The sequence below is a fragment of the Antrostomus carolinensis genome, unplaced genomic scaffold (genome assembly GCF_000700745.2).
Source record: "Antrostomus carolinensis isolate BGI_N321 unplaced genomic scaffold, ASM70074v2 scaffold51878, whole genome shotgun sequence".
Taxonomy (NCBI): domain Eukaryota; kingdom Metazoa; phylum Chordata; class Aves; order Caprimulgiformes; family Caprimulgidae; genus Antrostomus; species Antrostomus carolinensis.
In genome coordinates, this window is record NW_010336064.1 from 1 (window position 1) to 11,248 (window position 11,248).

The following is an 11,248-nucleotide window of genomic DNA, read 5'->3' on the forward strand; positions in this document are numbered from 1 at the left end:
AAAAAAAATCATAAAATAAGGGCCCCTACTAGATGTGAATATATGGTAGACACAAACTAAGCAAAGCAGTCTCGGTGGTGGTGTGTGTCGGGGGAGGGTTGGTTGGTTTTTTGTGGGGTTTGGGGGTTTTTTTGTAATTGGGAAGTTTAATTTGCTGTCTGGCACTTTGAAAAGGACTTAAAAATGTGTGTATTTGAGATAGCATTTGCCCTTTTATGAAAGCAGCTTGTACTTCTCCTCAATCCCTCACTTAACTCCAAACATGTGAAGTATGTTTGACTTTGTCCTGAGTCTCTTATCTCCAGTGTGTCTGAGTGAGCTACAAATATGAATGTGCAAGGTCGTGCACGGGCTCTTCAGTTCTAGAAGTGCTGTTGTTCTTAAAAAACCTTCATGTGTGTTTTACAAATAACCAGCATACAGCTTTGTGTTGCTGATAAAAACAGAACCACCTTGGTTTACACATAGAAAAGCTAACTGAAGCTTTTTAAGCCAAGGGTCTCATGTACAGCATTATGTAAATATATGCTTACTTGTCTAAAGGATGAAGCAACATTCCCTTAGTTAGCACAAATATGTAGTTTATCTCATAATCCTTGTACAAATCCTGTTTACTCTGGCCAAAAAGATAGATTTCAAAATCTCTGGCAGAAGTTGCTGTACTCCTTAGAAATTCTAGCTTCATCTGATTGAAAAACAGGCATGTTGTATTCCTGCCTGTTTAGCAGCAGGTTACACCATGGCATTGCATCAGTGTTGTCTGGTATGCTACAGTTCTGGTGAAGCTGTCTAATTATGTTCCCAACAGTCCAGCTACATCCTAAAACCTGCCATGAACTGTGAAGAACTTGGGGATATGTGATGTTAACGTATCCTTTGGGAGAAAATGAAGTGTAGTATGATAGAGGGATTGTTACTCCTTAAATTAAATAGTATGCAATAAATGACTGTAAATCAAAATTTGAAGCCTTGAATAAGAATCTATTCTGGGAAAGCACAGTGGGTTATACAGAAAAAGCTAGCGGGGAGGGATGCTTTCTTCTCCCCTGTGTTGCAGAGTGTTTTTGTTAGAAGGTCAAGCGGTTGAGTCTTTGCCGCTGGATTACAGTATTAGTTTTCAATTAGACATTGATATTTAGCAATGGTTCTCCATATATATATTTTTATTTTTTTTTAAAGCTTTATTCATAATTCGGAAAGTAGTCAACGTGTATTTTATGACCTTGGTGTACTCCTCAGGAGGTATCTTGTCTGGTTTTTGACTTAAAAATACATGGCAGTCAGTTTAGACAGCTGCTTCAAAAAAAACCCCAAAACAATTAATAAATGGAGATACAGAATCCCATGCATAGCTTTTTGCTGTAATACTTAAAAAGCTAACTTTCTATAGTGTAGTGAGGTATCTTTAAATTTCTGACTAGTGAGGCTATTTAAAATGTCTTGATTTTTTTAGCTTTAAATGAAGCACTGACTTGTCTTTAGATACTAGGAGACAGGAAGGGCAGCGAAGTAGTTGAATACAAAGGCAGAACAGACTGCTCTATGTTTAGAAGAACAGGAAGGAAACAGTGTATGAGAGAAGCAGGAGTTGTGAGAATTTGAGTTGTAAGGTAAGCTAAATCTAAGGGAGGGATGGCTCTTTCATTGTGAAACGCCCTAGAGTGCATAAGGTTTATCAGACAAAATATATGTTCTGTTGTATTAAAACTTCAGAATTTTGACACCGCTTGTTTTATACTGCTCTAAAAGTTCCTTCCAACTGCATTAAAAGGAGGAACTATTCTCAAAATAAGTTGTAGTCTCTCTATTCCAGTCTTGGCTTGTGCAGTGCGTGGAGAGGAAAAAAAAAGAAAAGTATAAATATTTCAGAAATGAGGCCTGACACATTTAGTAGGCCATTTGAGCGTGGAAAAAGGGGTCATCAAAATTTCAGAAGGGCTCTTATGATAAAAGTTTCCATTCTACCTGACTGATCTTAGCAGTTTCTTTACTCTCTGTGTATTGCACAACTCAGGTTACCAGCAGGCTTTCCACTCCACAGTACTTGTCCCCTTATTTGAGAAGAGAAAATTGATGAGTAGGGAGACACTGTCCTTGGCTTCGGGATTACACTCCTGGAGCAGGCAGCTTGAGATGGACACAGTCTTTCATGGTTCCCTCTAAGTGTCACATGTGAATTTGGCTGCTTTGTTGATCTTTCCATTGTCTTACTTTGCAAAGAGGAAGTGTAGGGACATGTTATGCTGTTAGTATTTCCCTGTCAATGAAAGGCACATGAGATAGCAACAATAATGCCATGCTTTGATACAGTGGCTTTTGCATCAAAGGTCATTCTTGCTGACTACATGATGTACATAGCCTTGTGTGCAAAGGAAATAACTTCATTTGGCAAGAAAGTTATACACAGAAGCAAAGTTTTAAACAGATTTTTAAAGCTCTCCGTGGCAAAGATTGTCTACAAAAAACCAGAAAGGATACAGATAAAATACTGACCAATGAACCAGTATCCTAAGCAACCCCAAATAGATGGGAGATACCAGATATTTTGCTGTAAGTTAGTAAGCAGAGTTTAATTTCCCTGAGGTATGCAGGTTTACAGCTTACCTTTTCAGCATCTTTCATTGTGCCTTAAGACTTTTTGCAGTGGCTGCCATTTGTGGCAGTAGGGGGGTTGTGTAGTTGGTTTCCTAAAATACGTCACGTGGGGGTTGTGCCCAAGTCTCCTCTTGGTGTTTCCTGCCTATTGCTGTAAATAAAGACATTTTAATCCTTTGTCTTCCTTCTTATTGCAAGGGGGTTTGTAACTTCCTACTCCGATTTTGTTCTGGCGTTTCTCTAGAAAACTTAATGACAACTGTTGCCTGCTCTCTTGTTCTGTAAATCTACCAGCCCCATTTCTCATTTAGCAAGTACTAATGAAGGTGCTAAAATTAGTAAATTGGAGCATCACAGGTCTGGCTTTGTTCATAGTACATTAAAGTGATGGGTTTGACGATATTAATTTGGAAGTGTTGTGCTTCATGATGAAAGAAGCAAAGCATTTTGTGACTTGTAACTAGGAATGTTGGCAACTTAGAAATGCTGTGTCATTGCTGTAAGATGACACAGCACCATCACTCTCATTCTGTCAGTTCTGATTCTTTGACTACTTTTTTGGTAAATACTCTTTAAAGGACTGATTGAATGCTTGAAGATTTTTTTCAAATGAACATGGGAATATCTCTCTTGTTTTGTTGACTAGAGTTATATTTCTTTTTTAAAATGTATGTTAGATATAATGAAGTCCATTGTATCATACATTATCTGGTATGGCATTAGTATCTAAAGAACTCTTATCCTGTTGGCTGGAACAGCAGGGTATCATTTCTGGATTTTGTCTCTAGCTATTTTTGGTCAGAAAAAGAGTAATAAAACATCTCTTGTTTAGTCTAACTGTTCCCATGATGCATATCAGGCACAGAGGGAAAGTGTTTCCAAATAGAATTCTTAGAAAAAACAATAAATCATTCTCATGTTAGTAGTGCTGTGCCCTGTGAGAAACAGAATCATTCTTCAGAGCCAGGACAAGTCAAAAAAGATATTAATTCAACTCTTCATCCATGTACTCATTTGTAGCTGTATTCTTCATTCTGAAGGTGCAAAGAAAGAGGTGATAAGATAATTGCTTATTTGTTTCAACCTTATACCAATGATCACTGGAAAAAAAGTGATTGGCAGCAAAATCTTGCTTGGCCTGTTTGAGCATTACACATCATAGCTTAACTTGTGAAATATTTATTTTAGTAGACTAGTAAAAAGCTGGGATATCTGTGTAAGAAGGGCAAGTTGTTCTGTATAATATCTGAATCTACTTTCCACAAAGGTCTTCCTTCCTATAAAACGATCTCAGCCAGGGCTCCAGGTCGCATCTCTGAGCAGCTCATGCCCAGGCTCTTACTAGGTAATTAGTATGGATTTGCTATTTTACCTACTACTTGTGTTCATGATACTTGTAGGTGCATGATCTACCTGAAACCTTGTAGTTCTCCATCAAGTTCAGTCAAAACTGAAATTTGCACAAGAAATTGGGAAGGAAACTGATGAATGTGGGTACAGCATGACTGCACAGCTTAAAGAAACCCAGCTAAAAAACTATTTTTGGAGCTTAGCATCTTCCTGCTTCCTGCAAAAACTGAATGAAAGAACTGCCACACCTGATCAGTTCTTTGCTGTATCAAGGGCTTCAGACACATTTTAAACTGTGTGCCATGTGTGGAAAACACGAGTGACTAGTCTCCTGACTGGTCTCCTTTAACCTTTCTTGAATCTGGGGGCTGTCCAGGATATGTATATGGAAATTTATGGTTTGTGATAAATGAGAAGCCAGACTGGCAGACTATTTTTGGCCTTAAAGTGCATGAGGTCAACTTCCATAGTTTCATTACAAAACTTGGAAAGTGTTTTCACCTCTGGTCCAAATGCTGTGGATATAGGAATTCCATACTTTTCCATGGCTCTACAGCTTTTGGCATAAATGTACTAAATTTTGCCAAACGGAAGAAAATACAATAGTAAATGAAGCTACAGCTACTTCAAAAGCCAGAAGTAAAAGCCACTTTTTGTTTATTTGGGTTTTTTAACTCTCTGGATTAACTCACTGCTTCTCAGATTCATTTAGTGTACTCTGCATCTTCTGCACTGTAGCTGTGATCATCAGAGCCTCAATTTCTTCTAGTCTGTAAGTACATGAAGGGCAAAGACAGTGCAGGCTAGACCAGAACTTTGCACTCTAAGCTATCAAACCTGTAATGCAGAGCAGAGTTGCCAGATTTGTTTAAACATTACTTGTTCCTAGCTTTAGTGTTTAGCATGCAAGACTTGGGTTTAACTGGGAAGAATTTAACCTGTGAAGCTTATTTACAATTCAAGTGAAGGAATTAACATCTTAAGACACACAGTAGGGGCTGTAAGGGGACTTGTGAGGCATTTTTAACTCGGAAGGCTGACAGAGATACACCTTCATAGTGGAAGGAGACAGGTAGAAATGTCTGAGCCAGCAGGTTCTTTTCTTTAAATGCTTGTTGGACATGGATTTTTTTTTCCCCTAGTTTGATGTTTTTTGGGGTTTTTTTTTTTTTTTTGAATGAGACAAAGATGCATGATGTAATTTATCCTGGAAAGGACTGGAATTTTAAATTTATATGAAGCCTGCAGCCCACTTCTGAGATAGTTCACGTGAGCATGCTGATTCCATCATGATGTTCTAACAGTGGTTGTTTTGGAAGATCTGGATTAAAGCTGCTTGAGAGGGAGGTGGTAAGGAAAACAGGCTTGGATACGCTGCATTAAAAGAACATCATTGTGCATTAAGAATCTATTCATAAAAGAAATTTGCAGCTAGTTTATTTATGATATCTAAAACTCAACTTTTGCAAAGCCTTATCTGCTGCTCAACTGTGTACTTTATTTTTTCCTTTAGGATTTAAGTTGATGTTGGTCTGTCCTGCACTCTGCCTCTACATACAAGAGGTGGCTTAGAACCAAGCCTAGAGTAAGATGAAAACATTTTATAACTCAAAGCAGAATGTGAAAATAAAAACAGTACTAAGACTTAGCAGATTATTTTGTTTGTCTAGGCATTTGTCATGCCTAGAGGAGCTAGTAACCTAGCCTAATATCATGTGAAGAGACATTTATCACAAACAGGTATAGCCTAAATGCCTGAGACATTGTCAAAAGCTTTGCTTGTGTGTCAACGTACAACTAAATGAAAAACTCATTCCTCTTAGGAGTGCGCCGTCAAATGTTGTACATGTGGTCTTACTTGGCATCCTGGGGTATTATCTGCCCTGCTGTTGCTGTACTGTGGGTGGTACTACTTGGCTGTGAATAAAGACTTAACAATGGCCTTTTGTTTTCTTAGTTCCTCATTGTTCCTGCAATTGTGGGTAGTGCCCTTCTCCACCGACTTTCTGATGATCGATGGGAAAAGATAACAGCATGGATGTATGGCATGGGGCTCTGCGCACTCTTCATTGTCTCCACAGTATTTCATATCGTTTCTTGGAAAAAGAGTCACTTAAGGTATCACTGTAAGATGGATAAGATGTTTTATTTTCATGTTCTGCTGCTTTTCCATTGTGTTTCTCAGTCAAAAACATGATTTTAGAGAAGACTGGAGGGGGTACCTTGTATTGAATCATGAAAAAACCTCCCTCAATTCTGTTAGAAGAAATAGTGAGCCATGCTCATATACAGACTTCAATATCTGCTCCTTTTTTGCAAGGAAAATCTGGCGTTTTTTAGGCCCTAGTGGGTCGTAAACCAGAAGTTGCATGGGAAAATGTAAATCAAAGTGCATGGCAGATACAACCCCACTGCAGAAATGAGAATGCTGTCTGGGACTATGGCATGCTTGAATACTTTGAGGAACGCAGATTTTGACAAGAGAATTATAACACAGTACAGAGGTAACAAGCAGAAAGCCTCCTTGGGAGCAAGGCAGCAATAGCAAAACTAATTGGATTTAACCAGTAGTCACTGAATAGTTACAGTTTCTGGATTAGGCACAGTTAATGTGGTGGCTTTCTACCTCCTTACCAGAGAGCAGGATGCATGATGGGGTGGAGACAGGGAGAGGAATGGAGGAATGCTCATCTCCCCTGTGTCTCACTTATGACCTCCTAAAGTTGAAGACAGCTAGACAGTCTTCCAAATGGTTTTAAGAGGTTATGGAGCTGATGGTATGTTCCCCAAAGTAATTTCAAGGTGTTTGAAGAAACTGAGATGATACAAAAGTCTTCAAAATCTGTTTTGGTGACTTGTTCTCTCTCTCTTACTAGGACAATGGAGCATTGCTTTCACATGTGTGACAGAATGATGATCTATGTCTTTATTGCGGCATCATATGCACCATGGTAAGAAATCTGAAGCTCAGCTGCGGTATTAAAGCTTTTTCCAATGTAAACAGTTTCTCATTGCAGCTTTCCACAATCTTCTTAGATGCAATTGACCACATTCTGTGTTGTGAAATGCAACGTATTTTAATGTCCTGGGATTTGCTGAACAGCAAATAGTATTAGAAAACAGCAGAAAGTAGTTTATTCATATTCCACATATCCTAGTTTACGCTTCCCTCACATCAATGTGAACGCACCTTCTGCCTCTCCACGTATAGAATGTTCAAGTGTCTTCTCCCCTGTCATGCTGATGTTATAGCTCTGAGTATTTGTTTATTTTATCAAGCCCTGCTACTTTTGTGTCAGCATGGTCCATTCATTCATCGCTTTTGTCTCTTGAAATCTTTGTGCCTCCAGGTTAAATCTACGTGAGCTTGGACCTCTAGCATCTCACATGCGTTGGCTTATCTGGCTGATGGCTGCTGGAGGAACCATTTATGTATTTCTCTACCATGAAAAGTAAGAATTACTGTTTTCATTTAACTTTAAACTGAAATTAAAAGGTGGAGGCTTTCTTACTTTCTGAGTGTTCCTATCCAGCCTTTCACACACTGAAATAAGAGCTTTGAAACAGTGGAAATACATGATGAGAAAGATGCTAACTTTCATCTTATCAGATAATTGTATTCACCCTGTCATAACATGTCCTTAGATTATTGTCTTCTCCTAAAGGGGTCGGAGGGAAGTATCCGCTTTTAAAACTTTTGCTACAAGAAAGCAGGGGTCAGAGTAAATAAGAAACCAGTTGAAATGATGGGGTTTTTTTTTATGCCCCTGATTTTTGTAGCATTGTGTGTAGATTATACCACAACATTATATTGCTCAGATATACTGATGCATATTGACTCCTGCTAGCTTCTTGGTTTTGTTTTGAGATGCAAGTCCTTGCGTTCCAGATCTGAATTCTTGAGCTTGCTTTCATTACTTATCCTCAGGGAGCAAGACCCAACTTTTTTGATTTGAAGATGTGCTACTGAGGTTCTGGTCAAATAAGAAAATACAAGTTGTCCCAATGTTATATTTTCACTAGTACTTAAGGCATTTAGACAGTATTTAGTGAAGAAGGTATTGCCTGCAAGAGCAGCATGCAGAGATAAATACTAGTTTTATTTTTGTTATAAAACATAGGTTATCTCTCTGCATAGGAAGCTTTTTAAATAGCTTAATGGACCCATGCTAACATAAAATTGAAAATATTTTCCTTACTGTTGAAGGAAATGTTCATCCTCTTGTACACCTCGTTAAATAACTAAAATTGTTCCTTTTTAGGTATAAGATTGTTGAACTCTTTTTCTATTTAGCGATGGGATTTTCTCCTGCTCTAGTAGTGACATCCATGGTAAGGAATGTGACTGTTAATATTACGCACACACTTTCCTTTTATAACTAGCTTAAGTTCCAGTGCAGCTCTCTTTCTTCTCAAAAGGTGTTAATTTTAGTCTACCATAATTGTAAATCTTTGCAGAAGAACCACATATAGCCATTTATATTTTGGGTTTATAATTTACATTCAATGAAATGCTACTTTTCGTTCAATCTGGGCTGCACAATCTATATAAAAAGAGCTTAGGTTCCAAATTTAACTTCTAAAGACCCTCACTCCTGAAAGAGTATTGGATGTAACAATTCAATTACTTTCATTTTAGTAAAAATGATAAAGATGTGAAGTATCTCAGCCTGTCAAGGAATGTTTCTAGATTTTACTATTTATGAACTTACTTAATGGCCACTTAGAATCATAGAACAGTTTGGTTGGAAAAGACCATTATGATCATCTAGACCAACCTGGCATTGCCAAGCTCACCCCTAAAGCATGTCCCCAAGTACCACATCTACATGTCCTTTAAATACCTCCAGGGATGGTGCCTCCACCACTTCCCTGGGCAGCCTGTTCCAATACTCGACAACCCTTTCAGTGAATATTTTCCTAATATCCAACCTAAACCTCCCTTCATGCAACTTAAGGCCATTCCCTCTTGTCGTATCACTTGTTATTTGGGAGAAGAGACCAACACCCACCTCACTGCACCCTCTGCTCACATAGTTGTAGAGGGCAATAAGGTCTCTCCTCAGCCTCCTCCAAACTGAACAACCCCAGTTCCCTCAGCCGGGAACTCATCACACTTGTGCTCCAGACCCTTCCCCAGCTCCGTTGCCCTTCTCTGGACACGCTCCAGCACCTCCATGTCCTTCTTGGAGTGAGGGGCCCAAAACTGAACCCAGCACTCAAGGTGCAGCCTCACCAGTGCCCAGTACAGGGGCACAATCACTTTCCTACTCCTGCTGGGCACATGATTTCTGCTCCAGGCCAGGATGCCATTGGCCTTCTTGGCTACCCGAGCACTCTGCTGGCTCATGTTCAGCCGGCTGCCGACAAACACCCCCAGGTCCTTTTCTGCCAGGCAGCTCTCCAGCCACTCTTCCCCAAGCCTGTAGCGCTGCATGGGGTTGTTGTGACCAAAATGCAGGACCCGGCACTTGGCCTTGTTAAACCTCATACAATTGGCCTCAGCCCACTTATCACTTAACAAATTGGCAAAGAAGCTTTTTATTTAGGAAAGTGAAATGGACTTCAGGTAACACATTGCTCTCTTTTTCTTGGTATATGTAAGAATTCTCTGGAAAATCTAATCAATTGATTCTATGGTCTGGACCAAGATGGGGGAAGTAAACTGATTCTTGCCCCCCTCAAAATTACTTGGGGACAACAAAGCTAGAAGATTTTGTCTCTGACTAGAGGTTTCTTTTTATCAATGAAGCACGGGAAAAATTGAAAAGTTGAGAAGTGGTTGAACTGTATCTGAGATACTTGATCTCTCAGCAGTTGGTGGGTTGGTTTTTTTAAAAGAAAAGGTTTCTTGGTGCATCTGTAAAGCATCCTACTCTGTCTTGTTCACCTCAAAACTTGTAGTTACAGATTTTAAATAACTTTGAATAACCCTTTCTGCTGGTAATATAAATCTGGCACCTATACAAGGTAATGCCTGTTACAGTACTTAACTGTTCCCCATGAATGCTGTTCTATACCAAAACCTTGCTGGATGCTTCATCCAACTAGCAGGAGTTGCATTAAACTCACACTTACACACACACATAGTAACGTGGCTTTCTTTTTCTCCATGTTTGTCTGCTCTGCTAATGAGCCTGAAGCAAAACATCAAACTTGTCTTCATTCTTGAGTTATCCCACTGTTACTTCTATAATGCTATTGAGACATATTATATAAATATATTATTATATATTTCACAAAGTGTAATGTGAATATATGGGGTTCCTAACTTGTCCATCTGTCGCATCCAAGATGTTCTGAGTTGACAGACAGCTTTCTTCTATTGAGGGGAAAGCATTTTGTACCTAAAAACCCTTTCCTTCCTTTACACTCTGATCTTACCCCTAATCTTTCCTTGTTGATTGACAGAGCAACACCGATGGACTTCAGGAGGTTGCCTGGGGAGGCTTGATATATTGTCTGGGTGTGGTGTTCTTCAAAAGCGATGGAGTCATTCCGTTTGCCCATGCCATCTGGCACTTATTTGTGGCCACAGCAGCTGCTGTTCATTACTATGCCATTTGGAAGTACCTTTACAGAAGTCCTGCAGACATAATTCGACACTTGTGAGATATATACATATAAAAAAAATAATCTGCACTTGGCCTCTGTAACAGTATTATTTGACTTAAGGAATTTGGGGAAATTGGAAAATTGCACAGAAAAACTGCACTGACTTTGGTAGTTCTCTGAACACAATTACTGTGAACTGATGTTGTATGTGTCCTGCCATTGCCCATCATATGGCAAGTGCTGTAAATAACCAAGATACTGTACTGCAGTACCAAGAGTTCATTCCATGTTACTAGAACTGGCTACCTGATGTTTACAAATAAATTTTGTATTCTAGTTTAATTTTACAATTTTTAACTACATGAATTTTTCTAAATTAGTGATTCAAATGGTGAAGTCAGTGCAATAGCGAAAATGTAACTCTTGATTTGAAGTCACCTTTCCGCTAGTCATTTCTTAAACATGAATCACAGACAAATAATCTACTTTTACCACCCATTATCTTGGTATAATGTGATTTTTATAGAAATTTTTTGTGTTTTTTGTAAACTTTGAAAGTACATTTATTGAACTGAAAACACACAACTGTCATCTATGCAGTTATTCATGTTGCAAAATCTTGCCAGAAACGGTTACGTTCCACATACTGTACTGACAAGCAAACATTGTACCTCTTCCGAAGGCTGTATTACAAGTGTAATAACCACTTTTACAAACTAAAATCTAAATGTGATTCTGCTGAATTTTA

General features: G+C 38.8%; 1 protein-coding gene across 1 annotated transcript; it reads left to right on the top strand.

Annotated features, from left to right (window-relative positions):
- Positions 1–5,902: 5,902 nt before the first annotated feature.
- Positions 5,903–11,043, top strand: LOC104519150 (monocyte to macrophage differentiation factor; the record flags this gene model as incomplete). The annotated part of the gene is made up of 5 exons (XM_010174718.1): positions 5,903–6,063; positions 6,822–6,896; positions 7,296–7,397; positions 8,208–8,277; positions 10,357–11,043. Coding segments are annotated over 5 exons (609 nt in total), but the record flags the coding sequence as incomplete, so codon positions are not given.
- Positions 11,044–11,248: the final 205 nt, after the last annotated feature.